The following is an 18,637-nucleotide window of genomic DNA, read 5'->3' on the forward strand; positions in this document are numbered from 1 at the left end:
GACTTCAGACTCTCTGGTGTCACATTAGTGGATCCAGTGGAGACCATGGAAAATGCCAGAGCGATGACGACTTACACTAAGCCCCCAACTGCAACATTCATCCTCGTAGAGAGAGTGACCCTGGCTTTGCTTCAACCTGGGAAAGGCTTGACATTTCTGAGAAAACGGCAGCCCAGACCACCAGCCTGCCTGCGCCTCGGGTCAGGAAGAGGAGGGCGAGCGGCTGAGAGTGTGGGCTCTGCGGTCCCGTTGCCTCAATTTGAATCCTAGTTCTATCCCCTCATCCTCCTGTCCCCGTGCCTCAGTTTTCCCCATCTGTGAAATGGGGGGAAATAGCAATGCTTACTTGGTAGCATGGTTCTGTTGGGAAGGCAAAGGAAGTTAATGCATGTGAAGTGTTTAGAAGAACGTACAGCACAGAGCCAGCGCTTAGGAATGCTTGTTGTTGTTAATGTTGTTGCTATTCTTATTACTGTTTCAACGACGGCCTGCAGAACCCTCTGAGCTTTTTGCTCCCATCTCGGTGGATAAGGCTTTGCATTGCAGACTTCGGAAGTCCTTCCTGGGCCTGAAGACCGACTATTCCCGTTCTTCGGAAACTGGAAGCAGAAGGAGTGAGACACCTCCCAGCGCATCCCCCTCCCCTGCGCACCTGTCTTAGCGGGTGGCAAAGAGGATCCCCGTGTGAAGGCTCCTATCCCTCTCCCACATCCCGGGGAGGTGGGACGCCTGGCTCCAGATGTCAGGGCTTTAACAGTGCAGGTGGGGCTCCCCAGAGAGAACTGCCAGGCCTGACCCTGAACACCAAGGGGCAAGCGCACCTGACAGAGCCAGGGACCACGGCCACACCCGGGCCTTCCTGTTGGGGAAATGCCAGGGCTCCTCAGAGGCCAGTCTGAGCTCCTGCCCACCCACCGAGGGGAGGGAATCAGATGGCTGTCCCTCTTTTATCTGTCAATATCACGTGGTTGGGGTGTTTCAGAAGGAAGCGGGGGAGGCATTATACTCAAGGGCTCATCTGGGTAACTGGAAGTTCTGAAACGGAGTTGTTCAAAGCTGCTCGGACTCGGATGCTGAAGTCGGTTCTGTTTAAAGCGGACCAGGCTGCAGCCGTCGTCCCCTGGGAAGGAGCCGGTCCTACGCAGGGTGGCTTTGTCCTGCAGGCAGCGTGAGCGGCATTTCAAGGGGTGTTGTCAAGGCTTTTAAAAAAGCCTTTGAAAACGATCCTTAACAAGGTCACTAACAACACCTTTAATTACTCAGAGAGGTAATTATAGCCCCTGAGAGCATTGGCTGGCAGCGCCCCAGCCGGGCATCCACACACAGGGAGGTCATTGCTCTCCTGTAGAAACAGACAGAACACCTCAGGCCCTCCCCTTAGCTCTGCCTCTGGACAGACTGAGTCTAGATGTCAGTTCCACCAGGGCAGTGACCGTGTCTGTCTCCTTCCTGTGCCTAAAACAGGGCTCGGCAGGAAGCACCGTCTCAGTCACCAGGCCTTGGGGAGCGAGAGGATGAATCCGTGGATGCAGTTGGCCCAGAAGCCCTGTGGACGTCGGGGTGAGAGGTCCTCCTGGAAGGGCCTGGGGGAGGCCCCCTGAGTGCCGAGTGCCCTGGGCTCTGGTCAACAGGGTCAGCCACAGAGTGGGGAGCTGGAGGGGCTCTGGTAGATGGGACTCCCGTGCCTGAGGTCAAAGGCTTTCTACCAGAGCTCTCAGTGTTGGCCAAGGCCACCAGCCCGCCCCTCCCCGCCCCCCCCCCCAGCTCACTGGGCGCCTGGCTCACCCACACGGTCAGGGCGTCCTAGGCCCTGCACCACACGCCGCCAGCAGGTCCATCGCTCCCAGCCTTTCCTGCCATGCATGCTGAGGGTGGTGGGGGAGGGGAGGGGGCAGTGAATTCCAAGGGGGCAAAGTGCGGAACCCCCTCCCTTTCTATCCAGCGAATTCTATGACTACAAGCTGAGAAGCAGAGAGAAGTGGGGATGTAGTTTTTACATCGGGATAGAAAGAGCCTCCACATATCTTTCATGGGAGGGACCGTCTGGGTATGTGCCTGCCAAGGAATCATGGGGCAAGCCTATCGACGGACACCACCTCCTCCTCTCCCTAAATCAGAGCCCAGCGATGGACCAGCACACATTCCAAGGCGCTGGTTATGAACTCAGGAGTGCAGGCGGCCTTGCTTTGCATGCCCACCTCCTTAACTGTGTGCTTGAGCTCTGCCCTGCAGCTCTCCCGTGGCACTAAAGGCTGCTGCGTGGAGCCTGGGGGGCCATGTCCTCCAGACCAGGGAAATGGACGGGGATGTGGGCCAGCACCTGTCTCCCTGCTAGGGCCTGGCCCACCTTTCCCCCTTCGCCACTTCAGTTCTGGAATTTTCATCTGGAGCCAAAGCTACCTCCATGCCAAACCGGGAGGAAAGGGAAGGCACTTGGTGATCGAGGGCGGGAGTGTGCTCCCAGCCAGAGCTCTCACAGGGAGAGCGCCATGACTGCCAGCCTGGACAGGGCACTGAGGATCCTGTCTCTGCTGACCGCACCCCCTCTAGTCCCGAGAGGCAGGAAAGGCAGGAGGATGACCAGGGAGACGCTCCGGCCCAGCCTCACCCTCATCAGTGTTCTCCTCATTGGCAGATGCAGATGATCATCATGCTGAAAGCGAAGGCCCTACCTTCTCTGCCCAGATGGTGGGGCAAAGGCCAATGAACTTCACTCTAGGAAGGGCTATGGGGATGGTGAGGGACCGGAGCCCTGAGAGAGAGTTCCTGCCCAAGGACACGGTGGTGCCCAAGCTAAAAATTACCACCATTCTCCTAAAAGCAGCTCGTGGCTGCAGGATGTGTCCTACGTGCCAGATACTGCATTAAGGGCTGTGTATAGAAGATCCCACTTGATCTTCATAAAAGCCATGACGGAGGCTCTGCATTATTATTCCATTAGACTGATGAGGAAACAAAAGAATAGGGAGGTTAAGCAAACTGCCCAGGATGTGTTCTTACCATCACCTCTGCCAAAAGACCGCCAGCGCCTCTCTTTACTGCCCTGGGATTGAAGGCCCTCACAGCCTCGGAGCCCCGGGAGTGGGAGGAGGCGGCTCGGCTGACACACGGCCGTGTGAGCCACAAGGCGGTGGCTGGGCACGCCTGTGCTGGGGCCGTGTTTATTTCTTTCCGTCTTTAAAGAGAATGTCACCCAGAGGAGCGCACAGAGCTGAAGCGTCCAACGGCCTTGTGAGCATGTGGAAACAAATTAACTCCAGCATTCAAATTAAGCATCCCTGTTGGCCTCTGGCCTTTCAAAAGCCAACAACAGGCTGTGATGACAATGGGACTCGAGCAATTATGATGAGAATATAAATGAACGCGATTTAAATACCAGAGGCATGATAATTTTGGGAATGGCTATAAACCTAATAATCTCATCCTCCCAATGTCCAATTATGGGGTTTTAATTAAAACCTCCTAAGGAGATAGGCGGCCAGTCAGGCTTACCTTAATTATCTTTATACTTAGTAACTGGTCCCAAATTAAAAAAAAAAAAGGGGGGGGGGGGGGAAGAGTTTCTTGTTTCCAGGGAGATACACTCATTTCATTTTTAATAATAAATAAGAATATGTTTGTTGAGAGGCCCCTCATTACTAGAAGTCAAGATTAATCTTCCTGAAAAGACATCTCACATCCAAAGGCCGAGGGCAGATGAGTGGGAAATGGCACAACCGGATGAGTGTGAAGCTGTTCAGAGGAAAGGCATGGACTCAGGAGGTCAGATGTTTAACTAAGCCCCTTGATTTACAAAGAGGGACCGGTAAACACTTTCTCAGGTCAAGGTACCAGGAAATTGACACAAGGAAGATAAAGCTTAGGGTGTAAACCACCAAAAAGCCCCTTAGGTAAGGATGGAAACAACAAAACAACATCTTGCAACTCACATCACATGAGCCGAGTAATGGCTAGAGCAGAGCCTTTTCTCTGGGCTGTTATGTGAACTCAGACCCAGCCCCAGTCTGGCCAGGCCGGAGCAGGGACCGGGGACTCTCCTCGTCCTGCGCCCTAACCTTCCGCTTGAGCAAGAAAAGCTAACGGAGAAATCGTTGCAGCATTAGCTGAAGGAAACCAAGCAGTCCAGTTGTAGAGCACAGAAAAAACACGAATAGAAAATAAAATAAGATAGAGTCCCTCACCCCTGTGAAAAGTTCCCAGTTGATTCCCCAGAGGAAAAAGTAAATGCCTTGGATTGGGAGGGGACAGTCGACAGAGGAGATGGGTTTTGTCGAAGTGCACTGCTAGAGGATTTCTGGGTTAGCTGGAGTGAGAAGGAGCCCGCCGCCAGGGCCGTATGGAGAGGAGCTGGGCCCAGGCAGTGCACTTAATTCTAAGGGAAACATCAGGGACTCAGCAGGAGGCCCTCACAGGCCGAGAGGAAAGCGCTCTCCTGTCCCTGTGGTCCTGTGTTTGATGGATTTTTCGATACCATCGAAGGGCCTGGGGAGGTTTTCTGTGCTGCCCTGATGGGTGCAGGTGATGGAGCAACATGCAGGGATGGCTGATTGGTGCCCAAGTCCTTCTATTCTCCTGAGCAGATAACCTCAACTTTTGAAGAGATGGCCTTGCCCCCATTTATTGGTTGAAGTCTTCCTCCCACAAGTTATTGGGGGAAGACCGTGAATGAGGAGCTAAAACAACCATAATTGGGTTTGCACAAAACTGCCTCATCCGGGTGGCCTGCTGGGCTCTGCCACGGAGTGGGGCCTGCACTCCCAGCAGTGTGTGTGTGGGGTGGTCAGTACATGAAAACAGCCCTCTCTGTGACCTTCCTGTGCACAGCCCGTCTTGCTCCATGCTGCTTCCTCTGAAACCCCCTTATCACAGCCTCCCAAACGACCTTGAAGAGGTAGCACGTTTTGGAGACGGGGATCGTCCAGCACCCCACTAATAATGGTGCTGGTTCATTCATCATGGATGTTCAATACACCAGCTCCCCCAGACCATTAAGTCTGCTTTTGACCTTTCCAGAAAGAACCTGCACAGCATTCTCTCTTCCACCCCCAAGAGCCTGGAAAGCACCTAAAGAATCCCTCAGTATGGTGCTCCCCTAAACTCATACCATGGTGAGAGGGTGGAGATCAATAGCATGTTCATGTCTGGAATCTGTGGACTAAATTCTCATGTCCTCAAAAGATGCCTAGCTTTGCACTAAGAAGCTGCAGGGACCATCACATGGGCCTCATTGCTATAAACAGGGGAGGTGACAAGGATGCTCCTACGTACCCATTACCCTGCCTGGGCGATTGAGCCGTTTCACATTAGGGGGTTCGGGGTGCTGACAGGTCCAGGACCCACAAGGGTCAGCCTGCCCCCCTGGGCTCTGGATCCTGGCTGCTGCCGGGTCAGCAACGCCTCGCCACTCCTTGGACGGGGAGGTGCCTCCGTGATGAAGCGCGTTCGCGATCTGCGCAGCGTTAAACTTGGCGCCACCTATCCTGGTGTGTTTTAACATTCTCTCTAATTAGTTTTCCTCATTAGCTCTTGGATGACTCCTGCACTCTGTAATTATTTCTTTCACTGGCACTTACGCTGATATTGTCTCCTCTGCCTAATAATTACTGTAATTACAGTCACTATATTTGAGTTTGGTGCTCGTGTGATAAACGGTTGTATTAAGTGTGTTTGATGGGAAGTGATTTCTGAGTGGGCGTCTATAGGAAATTATTGAGGTGCTGCTCTGAGATATGTTCAAATGTTTTTGGATAATGAACTTGATGAAGTAGTGACATGACAGGAACAAGCAGCAGAGAGCGCGATGCGGCTGAATTCATGGAAAATTCTTACTAGATTGCAATCATGCCTACGGGCACAAGTGCCAATCTGCACCCTGGTCACACCGGCCCTCAGCACATGTGGCCCAACCCTTTCCACACTGCACACGGCGGCAGTCCAGGCGGGCGAGAGTGCAGCCCCACAGTGCCACGTCCCCGCCCTGCTTCCTGCGCGTGGACTCCCCAAGACCAGCCTCAGGAGGCTGCTGGGCCCCAGCTCCGAGACTGGGCTCCTGGGTTTTAGGAACGCCTCTGGGAGAGTCCTCTTTTTTATATTTTTTTTTCTAGAGAAAATAAAGGGATTAGCTCTACTATTTTTTTTTTTTTGGCCACTAGAAAAGGGAGAGTTGGTAGAACTAGAGGATGCCAATGAAAAGTAAAAATTGAACAAGCAAGCAAATTTAGGACTAGGCTGGAAAGCTACTCCATCCTCGTGCATCTCTCAGGCGCCTCCCATCCCGGGAGATCAGCGCTGCCTCAGTTATCTGTGCACAGTCTGTTTTCTGGGCTACACGGCAATCTGCTCCTGTTACACTTCAAATGCCCACAGGTCAACTGCTTATGTTTGCTCAGCACATTCTGTGGGCCCACTGCACCATCATGATTAAGCTCCGCTTATTAGCTCTTACCTAGCACCGTGTAAGATGCTCAGGGCTTTATATGCATTCAATCCTCCCAGGCATCCCTTGAGTTATGTACTATGATTATTTCCACTTTGCAGACACGCTAGGTAACCTGCCAAAGTCACACCCTAGTAAGGGGCAGAGCTAGGATTCCCAGCCACACAGGCTGATGCCAGAGCCTCCGTGGTGCTGTCTCCCAATTCCGATGAGCGACCGGATGCCGGGAACCTGTTTAGCGAATGCTGACGCGCCTAACAAGTGTGAGGTTTCTTAGCACAGACGGACGATCCGGCTTAACGGAAAGTGACGCATGAGCTCTTTGAGCCTTTTCCTTCAACAAATGACAAAAACCTTCTTTCTTGGAACCCCTCGAGGCACCCCAGGGATCTTTAAGTGACTACAGAGTGCTGGGGAAACCTTGGGGGTTCCACACCAAGCTCTGGGCTGGGCGGGTGTCCAAGGCCAGGGTCAGGGAGAGCCTATGGGTGGGCGGCCTCACCTGGGCACACGTACTCCTTCTTCTGCACGTCTGCTACATTGAAGCCTCTCAGGTGCACGGGCGCCATGCAGAGTGTGAACTGGCCAACCGTCCGCCGCTGTCGCAGCCAGTCCGAGAGCCAGGCCAGGTGGCAGTCGCAGTGCAGGTGGTTGGAGTGGAGGCGCCTGGGAGAGGAAGGGACAGAGGGGAGACACTGTCACAGGCTGAATGGAGGGGGCAAACCTTTCTCCAGCGTGATACCCTCAGCAGCCCCGGGAGCATGCCCCTTTGCGCAACTGAATCATCACAGGAGCCTCAACCCTAGTGTTGCTGAATCACAAACTACAGTCATCGCCACATGCAGGCCCCGCCCCATGGATGCCTCCTGGGTTCTGAGCAATTCACCATTTCTTTTTCTTTTAAAAAAATATTTTATTGATTTTTTACAAAGAGGAAGGGAGAGAGATAGAGAGTTAGAAACATCGATGAGAGAGAAACGTCGATCAGCTGTCTCCTGCACACTCCCGTTATTGACGGCCTGAAATAGCTTCTCATCTATGCCACAGTCTATGGAGGCACTGGGCTGAGATCTGAGGTGCTTTCAGATTTTCTTTCTCTCTCCAAGCGTCCCTTAAATGACCCTCTCATGTAACCCCAGTGAGCCCCAAACCAACACCGCCCGGTGCCCCATTAGGCTGAGCAGGGCCTGGAGAAAGTGTGTCCTCTCCACCCTCCTATCCCAATATGGGGCTGTCCCCACCAGAGGCCTGCAGTCCCCACAGCCTCTCCACGGTGCCCTGTGTCTCCCTCCCAGCCCAAGCCCCCCTGGCACACCTGCTACTCTAACTGGCTCTGGGACCTCTGAGAAGACCCCTTAACCAGTCCCAGGACTCTGGCTTCTCCCCTTAGTAGCTATTATTCCAGATCAATTTCTCCTTGAGCAAATAAGATACCGTATTTTCTGGTGTATAAGATTTTCCTGGGTTAAAAAGTCGTCTTAAATGCCAGAAAATACGGTATTTCCATCTTAGAGGTGAAGTGACTTGTGCTCAAAGCTGCATAGATATTTACCGTATTTTCCAGTGTATAAGACGACTTTTTAACCCAGGAAAATCTTATACGCTCAGTCATCTTATACGCCGGAAAATACGGTACCAAAGAGCCGCCTGCAGGTCCCACTTCCAGGGGAATCCCGTCTGGTTAAATGGCCTGGATTTCCTTTCCACTAACTGGGGGCAAACTTAGGATGTGCAGGGGCTTCTAAACATCCTTCCCCAAGGTTTCTCTCTCAGGGCTTTCCAGCCTGCTTGTTCCTACAGCCCAGGTCATTAGGAGTGGTGGTAGGAGTTTAAGTCACATCAGCTTATCATACACGTGGCTTTCTGGCTTTCAAACACCCAGCCCTGGGCATGCTAATCAGCTGGCAGTGTCCGGGGACTTCCACTCGGTGTCCAGCCAGCGATACTGAGTGCCGGCAGGAGCAGTGGCCAGGCCACCTCCACGCATGGAGTGGAGAGAGCTGAAGGGCTCTTGACCACCCTCCACTTAGCACAAGGTCAACATTGCTAACTGTTGGCCAACGGCGGCTCATTTGTGCCCCCCACGGAAGTGAACTCTGGCCAGCCAGGCCCAGTGGGGGCCTTGCAGTCTCAGGGGGCCCACATCCCCTCATATCAGACGGACTAAATGAATGCAATTCCCACATAGAATGTCATTTTTTTTCTGCTGAAAACAATTTTAAAAGATTTTTATTTTAAAATGATTAATTTTTGATGTTGCAATTTTCTTTTTGGACTCCAGAGCCAACAATTAAGGTCAAACACATTTTAATAGGCTCCTAGGTCTAAGACACAGGCCTATCATGGGCCCCAAGCAATTTTTCCTTTTGAGCTTAAAGCTCAGACACCCCCCCCCCCCCCCCATGCTGCTGAAGGCGCTCCAGAAAGAGATGCGACAGGTGGGAGGGGTTGGGGAGCAAAGTCCTAAGTTGGGGGAAGGACCTTAGATTCAAGAGGGGACGCAAGACCTCTGTCTATTCAACAAAGATGACCGCATTGTGCCAGGACAGAGAGGGCCTGGCGTGAGGCTGCCGGGTCCCTGTTTCCTAAAGACCATGAGGAGAGGGACTTCGTGGAGAAGGGCAGCATGAGTGACAGTGGTCTGTCTCCTGACCCTTTAGCGAGCTGCCGGAGAGAGAGGGGACTCCATGGACGCCTCCCCCCCCCCCCACGCCGCCCCAGGGTGTCTAGGCTGCCTGGGATGATAGAGGGGTGGTCCGCTGGGAGGCAGGCTGGGGGCACACAGGCTGAGGGCCAGTCCTGTGTGCCAGGAGAGAGCCTGTTCGTGAGAGTTGGGCTTTCCTTAGGAAAGGCCGTGGAGTGGAAGCGGAGGACACGGGTTCACGCTGAACCAACCAGCGTGGGCCCACGAGCCGGATCAGTGAGAACAAATTCCCGTCAGTTCCAATCAGGGTAAGAGATCAATGCAAGAACAGAAATGAGGTTTAGGTAAGTCAGATCCTTGCTGAACAGATTACTTTCCGAGATAATCAAAATGTCAGAGGTCCCCCTTTTGGAAGATTCGATTAGGTGGGTGCTGCCTGAATTCCCGATGGCCAACCCAGCCACCTCTCCCCTGAACCTTGCTCCCTGTTGCTTTGTCCGTCTTTGTAGGAATCTCTCCTCTCCCAAGGGGCACCTTGGAGAAGAGGTGACCAAAAATGACTTGGAAGCCACGTGAAGGCTCTTGTCAAAAGCCTGGGGCGGTAGGTGGACTCAGTTTCCCCCTGCTGCACTCTTACCCACCAGGAATGCTGGGAGAGTACAGCTGGGCAGACTCTTTCATGCCACCCTTCATATTATGTTTGGGAGACCAGATTGAGTAGTATCACTCCCAGTGTGAGCCTACATTGCCGGGAGTATTTCTCATCCTCTGGAGTGAGAAGGAAATGATTTTAGTGACTTTCAATACTTTTGGTGGGTCGGGTCGGCTATGACACGGGGGCGACACGGAAGATTCGGTCACCTGCCTTAGCCCCCCTGAAACCTATTCCTCTACTTCTGTTTCTGCTGAACAGGATGCGCTTGGGCTCTGAGGTCATACTGCCCGGATATAACACTGGCTCTGTGCTTTCTGACTGTGACTTTGGGGGGCGATTTAACTCTGGGCCTCAGTGTTACCCTCTGTAAAATGGGGGTATTAACGATGCCCGCTTCCCGCGGTTGTTGTGAGGATTGAAATGATTCCTGGTGAGTGCTCAGCACTGGGCCTGGCACACCGTGATGTTGGAACTTATTATTATTGGGAGGAGATGAGCCTCAGACGCCTTCTCCCAGCCTGTGGCCCTGCCTCAGGCGTCGAGGTGGCTGGGTGCTTCCTGCATGGCGTCGAGCGGGCTTTGCTGACAGAAACACCATACTCCAGGTTGGCAAAACCACCTCCACAGAAGATAAGGTGAATGAATACAAATGCCAATTTGTAATAGGTGCCTTTTAGCCACAGACGCTAAATTAAATTTCCAGCAAATCCTTTTAGAGAGAGTCAGTGTTCATTTTCTATAAAATGTGGCTTTCTGAATTCAATATAAAAGCTTTCCTTTAGAAATCCCATTTATGACTTCCTTCCTCTCTCCCCTGCCCCCTTCTCCAGCACCAGCCCCGCGCCCACCCCCTTAATCACAGGGAAGGGGATTAGTCAGCTCAAGTCTCCAGGGAGCTCTGCACAGAGCCATCTCTGAAATTAAACTAAAGAGAGAATGGCACAGGCAGGGAGCAAAGGGAGCAGACGAGACTGATTGATTGATTTGAACCCATCAGAGGAGTGCTCAGGACCACAGGGAAGGATGACAACAGAAACAAGGAGAATAAACTCTTCCCCGACCCCATACCCCCAAACAAAGCACCCGAGATCCAGACCTGCCCCTCCCTGTCCCCCGCCCTCCCCACCCCCCTGCCCCGGGTCCTATGGACCCAGCCCAACCTCTGCTACTGCTGCTCCTAAACTGAAGGTAACAAGAGGGGAAGCAGAAGTCACAGGGGAGCAGCCCCAGGAGCTGGCTGCTGATTTCTGCAGGGAGAAGCCGTATTTCTCCTGGTCAACCCACTCGCCTGGGGACACAGGCCCAGCTCCCTGAGACCCACAGCCCCGGCCACACTCTTCTCCAGCCCGTTGGTGATTTGATGGGGACTTTGAAAAGGTCTTTGAAGACCCAATTGTTTCTCCTTCAAACCCCGTCAGTGCACCGTCCTATTTTAAAAGCGGGGGAAAGGGATGGATTTTCTTGGCTGAATTATGTTATCATACGAGGGCTCAAAGGAAGGACCTGGGAACAATGATGGAATCTGGGCCCAGATTCTTCTTCTTCTTCATAACAGCTAGTCCTGGTTGAGTGCACACCATGACCAGACACACCTTCGTGCACTGCATTCTCCCAGCAACTCGGAGGCAAGCATTTCACTCGCTGTCCTCGAAGCGCAGAGAGATGGCGCCGCCCCTTGGACTTGCACTCAGGTCTGCATGACTTCCGGTCGGTGCCCTAGGACACTCCGTATTGTTTCCTTACACACTGCTCCATTGGCCTCCACTTCATTCCCACCTGAGATAAGGTCACTTCCTCACCGAGGCAGGGGCTCCTCAACGCTTATGAGCATCGAGAGCTCCTGGAAGGCTTGTGGAGAACAGATGGCGGGGCCTGCCCCAGGGAGTCTGATTCCGTGGGGCTGGGCTGGGGCCTGGAGTTTGCTTTTTTAACCATTTCCAGGAGATGTTGGCCCTAGTAAGTTGTCTAGGGCAGCGGTCACCATCCTTTCGGACCTCATGGACCACCAGTGGTCCGCAGACTACCGGTTGGCGACCGCTGGTCTAGGGACCCCACTTGGGGAACCACTGCTCTAAGGATTTTCAAACCTCTGTGGATTCCATGTTGCTTAGGGGCCACAGGTAAGCTAGTTGCTTAGTACTTGCAGTCCAGATTTCTGGCTCAATAGTGATGATACTGATGACCATGATGATAATAATAATAAACCATTAATATCCGTTATTGTCCACTCCATGCCAGGCACTTTACATTTACAGAGGAGGCGAGAGACACCCCGGGGCTAACCACGTGTGGATCAGGTCATGGGGCAGAAGTAATGCACACGCTAGAAGATGCTAGAGGGCGTTTTAAGAGGAAGATACATACAGCCCGAGGCAAAAAGCACCTGCTTAACGCATGGGAAAGGCGATCCTGCCACAGAACGCTTTCTGCAGGCGGTGCCTCCGCCGTGCTGCCCCCGGGCCCATGGCAGGCTCCTGTGGAAGGGCGAGCCCGGGCTGTATGTGCCTGCAGCCCCATGTCCACGGTTATTCTGACGTTAGCCACCCCCCGGCTTCAGGAAGCCTGGCCCTGTGCCTTGGCCCTAAATGTATTTGGCCGAGAGCTTGTGGGGGCTGGCTCTCCCCTACAGCTGTGATGCACAGACCACCGAGACCCACCAGCAAGAAAAGCATGAGTATGAACCTCTTTGAAAGGCCAGTGGAGCTCAAGCGCAAAGAAATATACAAAAGGGGTTCTGGATGAGTAGAGGGGGACACCCCCCCACCACCGTAATAGGGACACTAAAACTGCTCTCTGAATGGGGCGCTAAGGGAAGATTTGCCTCCTGAGTACACACCTTGGAAGGATAAAGAACCAAGTTACTGCGTCCCAGTGTCAGGAGACCCTCCAGGGACAGGGGGCAGGGCAGTGTGGTGGGTGGGGGCTGGGAGGAGGGGACCAGGAGCAGCCAAGGCTCCCTCTCCTCCACGGGCCCCAGAGGGAAAACTATTACGATCACTGGCAATGGGCAGAACCGCCAGGGGCACGGCAGTGGCTAAGGAGATGGTGAGTCCCTGGGTCCCAGTTCTCTATGTTGTGACAAGGGAACACCAACCGACTTTCCCATCAAGATGGAAAACACACAGGAGATTCCCACAGCCCAGGAAGGTCCCAGGATGAAGAGCACGGGTCTGCCTGCTGCGGAAGGGTGGGTCAGACCATGGATGGCACGCTGATCCCCCGCCCTGTGCCCTCGCTCACCAACACCCCCTCAGTCAATGGCAGAGGAGGCAGCAACTGGACAGGAAAACCCGCTGGCGGGTCCTAGCACGGGAGGTCTCACAGTAGGTCTTACCCTGCCGCGTGGTGGGCTGTGCGTGATGGGGAGCGGAGGTGGGGAGGGCAGGTGGGGACAGAGGGGGAGGAGAGCAGGGAGCTTTACTCACAGGGTTCGGATCTTCGGCATGTGGTTGAAGCTGGTGACCAGGATGCGGCTGATGTTGTTGTTGTTGAGGGTGCTGCGGAGATGGAGGAAAAGGGACATGGTCAGCAGGGGCGGCCTGAGGGGCACTGCGGGGAGGGAAGGATGTGACTGCAAGAGGGACCAAGGGTCCCTAGCCACAGGGCAGTGGGTGGGGCAGCCGGAGACAGACGGACGGCTCTCCCGATGGTTAGGGAATCCGAGACCCCTCCTCCCCTCTGCTGCCCACTCAGTACTCCCTGGCCCACCTGGAGCAATAGTATTGCTTCCTGAAACCCTACTAGGTGCTGAGTGCCCCATAACAATAGCTCTCATTCCCACACCTTCAACGCCAGCTAGTCTCTCCATCCTCATCTTAGAGCAGGGGTGGGGGAACATCCAGCCCTCGGGCCAAACAAGGCCCAAGAAATCATTTGGTTTGGCCCTGCTAAGGCAACTGCAGGCGGGACTCGAAATTCAATAAACCTAGGAGCTTTTCCCATAGCAACATACATTTATACGAAGTGACTTATGTTAAGGGAATGATGCTATAAATATACAAATGGCCCTTGGCAGAAAAAAGGTTCCCCACCCCTGTTTCACAGAGAAGGAAACAGATTTATGTCGCTCAGTAACACTCAGCCCTACAGGGGAGGCATTCCCCTCGTGTGAGAGATGAGGAGGCTGAGCTACGGAGAGGTAGGACGGCTTCCCCAGGGACCCCTGGCTGCTAGGAGGGGATTTGAACCCAGTGCCATCTTGCTGCAGACCCCTGGCGCCGCCCGTGCACCCACTGCTTCAAAGAATGCCACGTGGCGAGGTTATCCTGACTCCTCAAGCGCCTCTTATCCATCACCAGTGAGCCTGAGAGGCCAGGGACTAGGTCTCCTCTTCCTGTGCGTGTCCAGGCCGTGGCTGGGAACTCCGACAGCAGGCCATTAGCACTGACCGGGTTCTTCGTAGGTGAAAGGAAAGAGAGAGATGTGGGCTCCATAGATGGGTCAGCATGAAATAAGGCTGCCAAAGAATGAAATCGGGCTGAAGGCACGGCCGGCCGGCCTCGCCCTTCTACCGGAGCCTGTCCTGGAGGCCCAGGGGCAGCACGGCCAAGGCACCGCCTGCAGAGTGATCTGTGGCAGGATCGCCAGGTGCTTTTTGCCTTGGGCTCTTGGCGAGCACATTATCTTCCTCTTAAAATGCCCTCTAGCATTCTCTCTCGTGTGCATTACTTCCGCTCCATGCCCCGATCCACACATGGCTCTAACTGCATCTTATATACCCTAGTGGCGTGGTCTTGGGCAGATGATCAGCATCTCTTACCCACAGGTCTTCCTCAGCAGACCTTAGAGGAGAGAATCTGGTCCTGCCTGGTCATTCCTTCCACCCCCCTCCCCCCATGCTCCCCGGAAATAGAAACCGCTTGGTCCAGCACACAGCGGTCCCCATACCCGCCCCACCCAAAAGGCCCTGCACAGATCCCTTTCCCAGTCCCCGGTGACTGAGCTCACAGCAGGATCCCAGCGATCCATCCCCCTGGCTTCAGGCTGTTCCTCAATCCCCACCCCCGCCCCCTTCATGCTTGGCATTTGTTTGGCCCATAAGGCCAGGGGGGAGTCTGTTTATACAAAGGCACAGAACCTCATACTTTTCCTCCCCTCCCTCCCATATTTATTATGTACCTATCGTGTGTCTGGCATTATTTCAGGCGCATCACGTGGTCAAGAGGAATGAACGGACCTGCTCGGCCCACTCTGCAACTCTATTAACGTGCCAGTGCGGACACTGCCTTTTATGAAGTCAAACCCTCAGAGCTGCATGTTTTTCGTGGCTTATCTTTTCCGTGAGCGAGTGTGCGAGTCCACCCCATCTCCACCCACTCAGGAAGCCTTCAGAGCATCTCATCAGACAGGGCTGAAGACCCTGCCACTCCCATCTGACTGGCGCTCCGGCCTCCGAAGGGAGTTTCCTGGGGGTGGGAACTATGCCCTCCAACCCCTCTCCATCCGGTTAGAAACGCCTTAAGTGGCACCTTCGTTTCCCCTTCTATCCATCCCAGAGTTCCAGCTCCACTACCAGCTACAGTCTGAGCATCCCCCGCGCTCTCAGAGGCAAAAGCAAGACGCCGGGACAGAGAAGCGGCTTCCTCTGGCCAGGCCCAGCCGCTCAGCGCCGCTTTGTTCACAGCCAGCCCTAATTTAGCTGAACAGACGTGCAGTTAGACGCAGGGCTTCGACTAACTGCGTCCGGCAGTGGTCCGGCAGCGATGACTTATTAATGTATTACTACACTGATATTTAAATGCGAGCCGTAATGAGGGCTATAAAACATTTACGATAATAGCAATTATTCCAGGACCAAGATGACTAAACACAGTGTTCAGACTTCCATGATTTGCTGCATGGGGCCGGCCAGCCCCGGGGTGGCGGAGGGTCGGTCACCTCTTAGATGCTGATCTCCAGGGCAGCTGGAGTTTCTGCTTCCCTAATACACACAGATTTATTTGATTTCCAGGCTTGGCCTGTGCAGGGAACTCTGTGCTCCATTTGGCTCTGGTGCCCCTGCCTAAGCAGCTGGCATCTGAGGAGGCGTCGTAATTCAGCACAGCGAGCCGAGTGGTGAGCATGGCCTCGAACGCCCAGGCCTGGGTTAGACTCTGGCTCTGCCACCTGTAGCCGGTGCAGCCCCGTGTCCTTAACCCTATTAGGTCTCCTCCTTTATGACGTGGAGATAATCACAACAGCACTGGCTGCAGGCAGCCTTAGCGGTGATTAAAGGGTAGGATACTAATAACTGTCCGTATGGCCTGAGGGCGTATTGCGTGCCGGGCAGGCGCTGGGCTACGGCTCTACCTGCGCCATCGCACTTAGCCCCTCCCCCAGCCCCTGAGGCAGGCGCGTTGTCATCATCTCCATTTCCTGGATGAAGCAAGCGGTGGTACCAGGACCTGAGTCCACACAAGCCTGACGCTAGGGATGACGCCTCTATGTGTTGTCTCCTGCTGCTGAAACAGGTTCCCGGTAATTTAGTGGCTCAAAACAACACAAATTTAGTCCTTATAGTCTGGAGGCCAGAAGTCTCAAATGCGTCCATGGGACTGCGTTTTTTTTTCCCCCCGGGAGCATCAGGAAGAGAATTTTTGCAGTCTGTAGAGGCCACCCACATTCCTTGGCTCGTGGCCCCTTCCCCGAGCCATTCAACCTCTGACTTGTGTTGCCACATCTCCTACTGTTCTCTGTGACCTCCTGCTTCTCTCTAAGGAAGACCCTTGTGATGGATGCCGCTGGAGCCTAACCGGGTAATCCAGGCCCACCTCCCCCTCAGGAGACTCCATCCCAACTGCCAAGTCCCTTACATCAGAAGTCCCTGGGATGCAGACAGGGACATCTCTGGGGGAGCATTATCGGCCGAGCGCCACGCCTTTAAGATCGGCATGGAAAGCACGCCTGGTAGCACACTGCCGGGCGCAGAGGCAATGGCCAATGTTATTCGCCGTTATTACTGTAGCGTGTTTAGTCCTTTACAGTTTACAACGCACTTCTCACCTTCATCGCGTTTGTCGCCGGCAGCACTCTGAAGTCGGAACTATGGCTCCCACTTTACAGATGAGCAGATTGAGGCCACGAGAGGCAGGGGACTTACGCAGGGCAGCACGTGAGCTGCCGCAGGATTCGGCCCTGCTGCTGTCTCTTTACACCCCAGTTCCTCCCCACCTGCCCACGCCTCTGGCTTCCGGGGCGGGCTGGTTTCTCCAGCAGGGCTGTTCTCTGTCTCCCCACCAGGGACCCACAGCTGGAGATAACTGCACACGCCTCCCACTGCCTCCCCTTCTATCAACTGCCTTAAAAATTACCCGACAGAAAAAGAAATGGGTCTGATGGTGACTCGCCCCCACTGGATGGCTGGTTCGGGCTGAGCTGTCCTGGCCTCATCATCGTGACCCTATTTTCCTACGTCCTGGCCGAGTTTTGCCAGTTCCAGCGTCTGGTTTCATCCTCCCTGCTCTGCTCCTGGGGAGCTACTCTGAGAAGATAAGCTTGAACCCAAGTCATAGGCTCTCCCCCCAAGTAAATGCTTTCAATTCAGCATTTTTCAAGTTCAGGGTCAAATGAACTGTATGAAACTTCAGGACTGTACTGGCTTCCCTTTGTGCACCATCACAAGCTACTGAATGGGCATTTCAGTACGAACCCGAAATAAGGTGCTTCCCCCACAGGATTTCAGACAATCCACCTACCGCCCACCGACTCCCGTAGAGCCCTTCCCCATGATGAACTCTCTTCACACTGAGACTGAGGTGGACCCGAGACTGTCTTGTTTCTCTCCTGTCTTGTCAGACATGGAGCATACGTGCGTCATGAAGAGGGACCGTTTTCCACTGTAAAGTGACCCTTCTGGACAATTCTACTGCTACCAAAGGTTCCCACTCTTGGCTCTGAGCGCTAGAAAGAGGGCGCTCCGCTTTCTTTCCAGGGCCCGAGGGGACGAGCGAACTTCCTGTGCTTCTCCGGTGCACACATTAAACCTCAACGCCTGGAGAAGCGTGTGCTTCCCTGTGCCCCTCAGTGAAAGGCTGGGGTCCTGCGGCCAGACAAGGCCCCCAGGAGTGGCAAATGGCGAGGGCGTGGCGCACATTCTGGCCTGTCCAGGGCTTGGCCAGCTCCAGCCCCCGGGGCCAAATCTCATCGTCCACGGCCTGTTTTCGTAAACAAAGTTTTACCCTCTTGCTTACGTACCATCTAAGGCTGCTTTCATGTCCCATGGCGGAGCGGTTGCGACAGAGACCATAGGGCCTGGAAGCCTAAAAGAGTCACTAAGGGGCTCTATACGGACGGCGTTCCTCGACCTCTGGCCGCTCACACTGGGCAGAGCTCCTCCTGCCCCTGCCAGCGACGCACTGCAATGGGCCGGGCCAGTGACGCAGCTGCTTTGTTAAGAAGAGGGCTTAGGCCAAAGGCTTTTAAAACTTAAAAACAAAAACCACTGGCAGGAAAGCCCAAGCGGCAAGTGGCTGAACTGGGATTCGAAAGCAGGCCGTCGCACTCTGGCCGCACACGTCTCCCTGCGCCTGGGGAGACGGGCTCCCTGCGCCCAGGCCCTGTTTGAAGACAGGCTGGCGCACCCACCTTGGGCTGGTGCGGAGTGAACGTGGGCCGTGGGTCCCAAAGTGTGGTGCCGGGACCTGTCGCATAACCGGGCCCCCCAGACCCACCGGATCAGAAGCTCGGGGGGCATGGGGGTGGGCGCCTTCCGTGTTTTAACAGACCCTCAGAGGAGTCCCAGGTAAGCTTGAGTCGGAAACCACTGAAGGAGGGAAGAGCGAAGAACAGAGCCTGGAGCTGAGCGTGGAGGCAGCGTCCAGGCAGCCCCCCTGCTGCCTCTGGGACTGAGGCCTCTGTGGGAGGACAGTGTTTTCTGCTTAGAAAGAGGCCCGAGCTCTGAAACAGTGCACAGCCCTCCAGGGAG

At 54.4% G+C, this 18,637-nt stretch overlaps 1 protein-coding gene across 1 annotated transcript in view; it reads right to left on the bottom strand.

The window, feature by feature from the left end:
- SLIT3 (slit guidance ligand 3) overlaps positions 1-18,637 on the bottom strand; it is a 526,414-nt gene that overhangs the window by 96,590 nt on the left and 411,187 nt on the right. Inside the window, exons 7-8 of the mRNA XM_008147633.3 lie at positions 13,161-13,232; positions 6,939-7,102 (exon numbers count right to left, since the gene is read on the bottom strand). Coding sequence (XP_008145855.2) covers positions 6,939-7,102; positions 13,161-13,232 — 236 coding nt within the window. The remainder of the gene's footprint in view (positions 1-6,938; positions 7,103-13,160; positions 13,233-18,637) is intronic.

This window comes from Eptesicus fuscus, chromosome 6, assembly GCF_027574615.1.
Source record: "Eptesicus fuscus isolate TK198812 chromosome 6, DD_ASM_mEF_20220401, whole genome shotgun sequence".
Classification (NCBI taxonomy): Eukaryota; Metazoa; Chordata; class Mammalia; order Chiroptera; family Vespertilionidae; genus Eptesicus; species Eptesicus fuscus.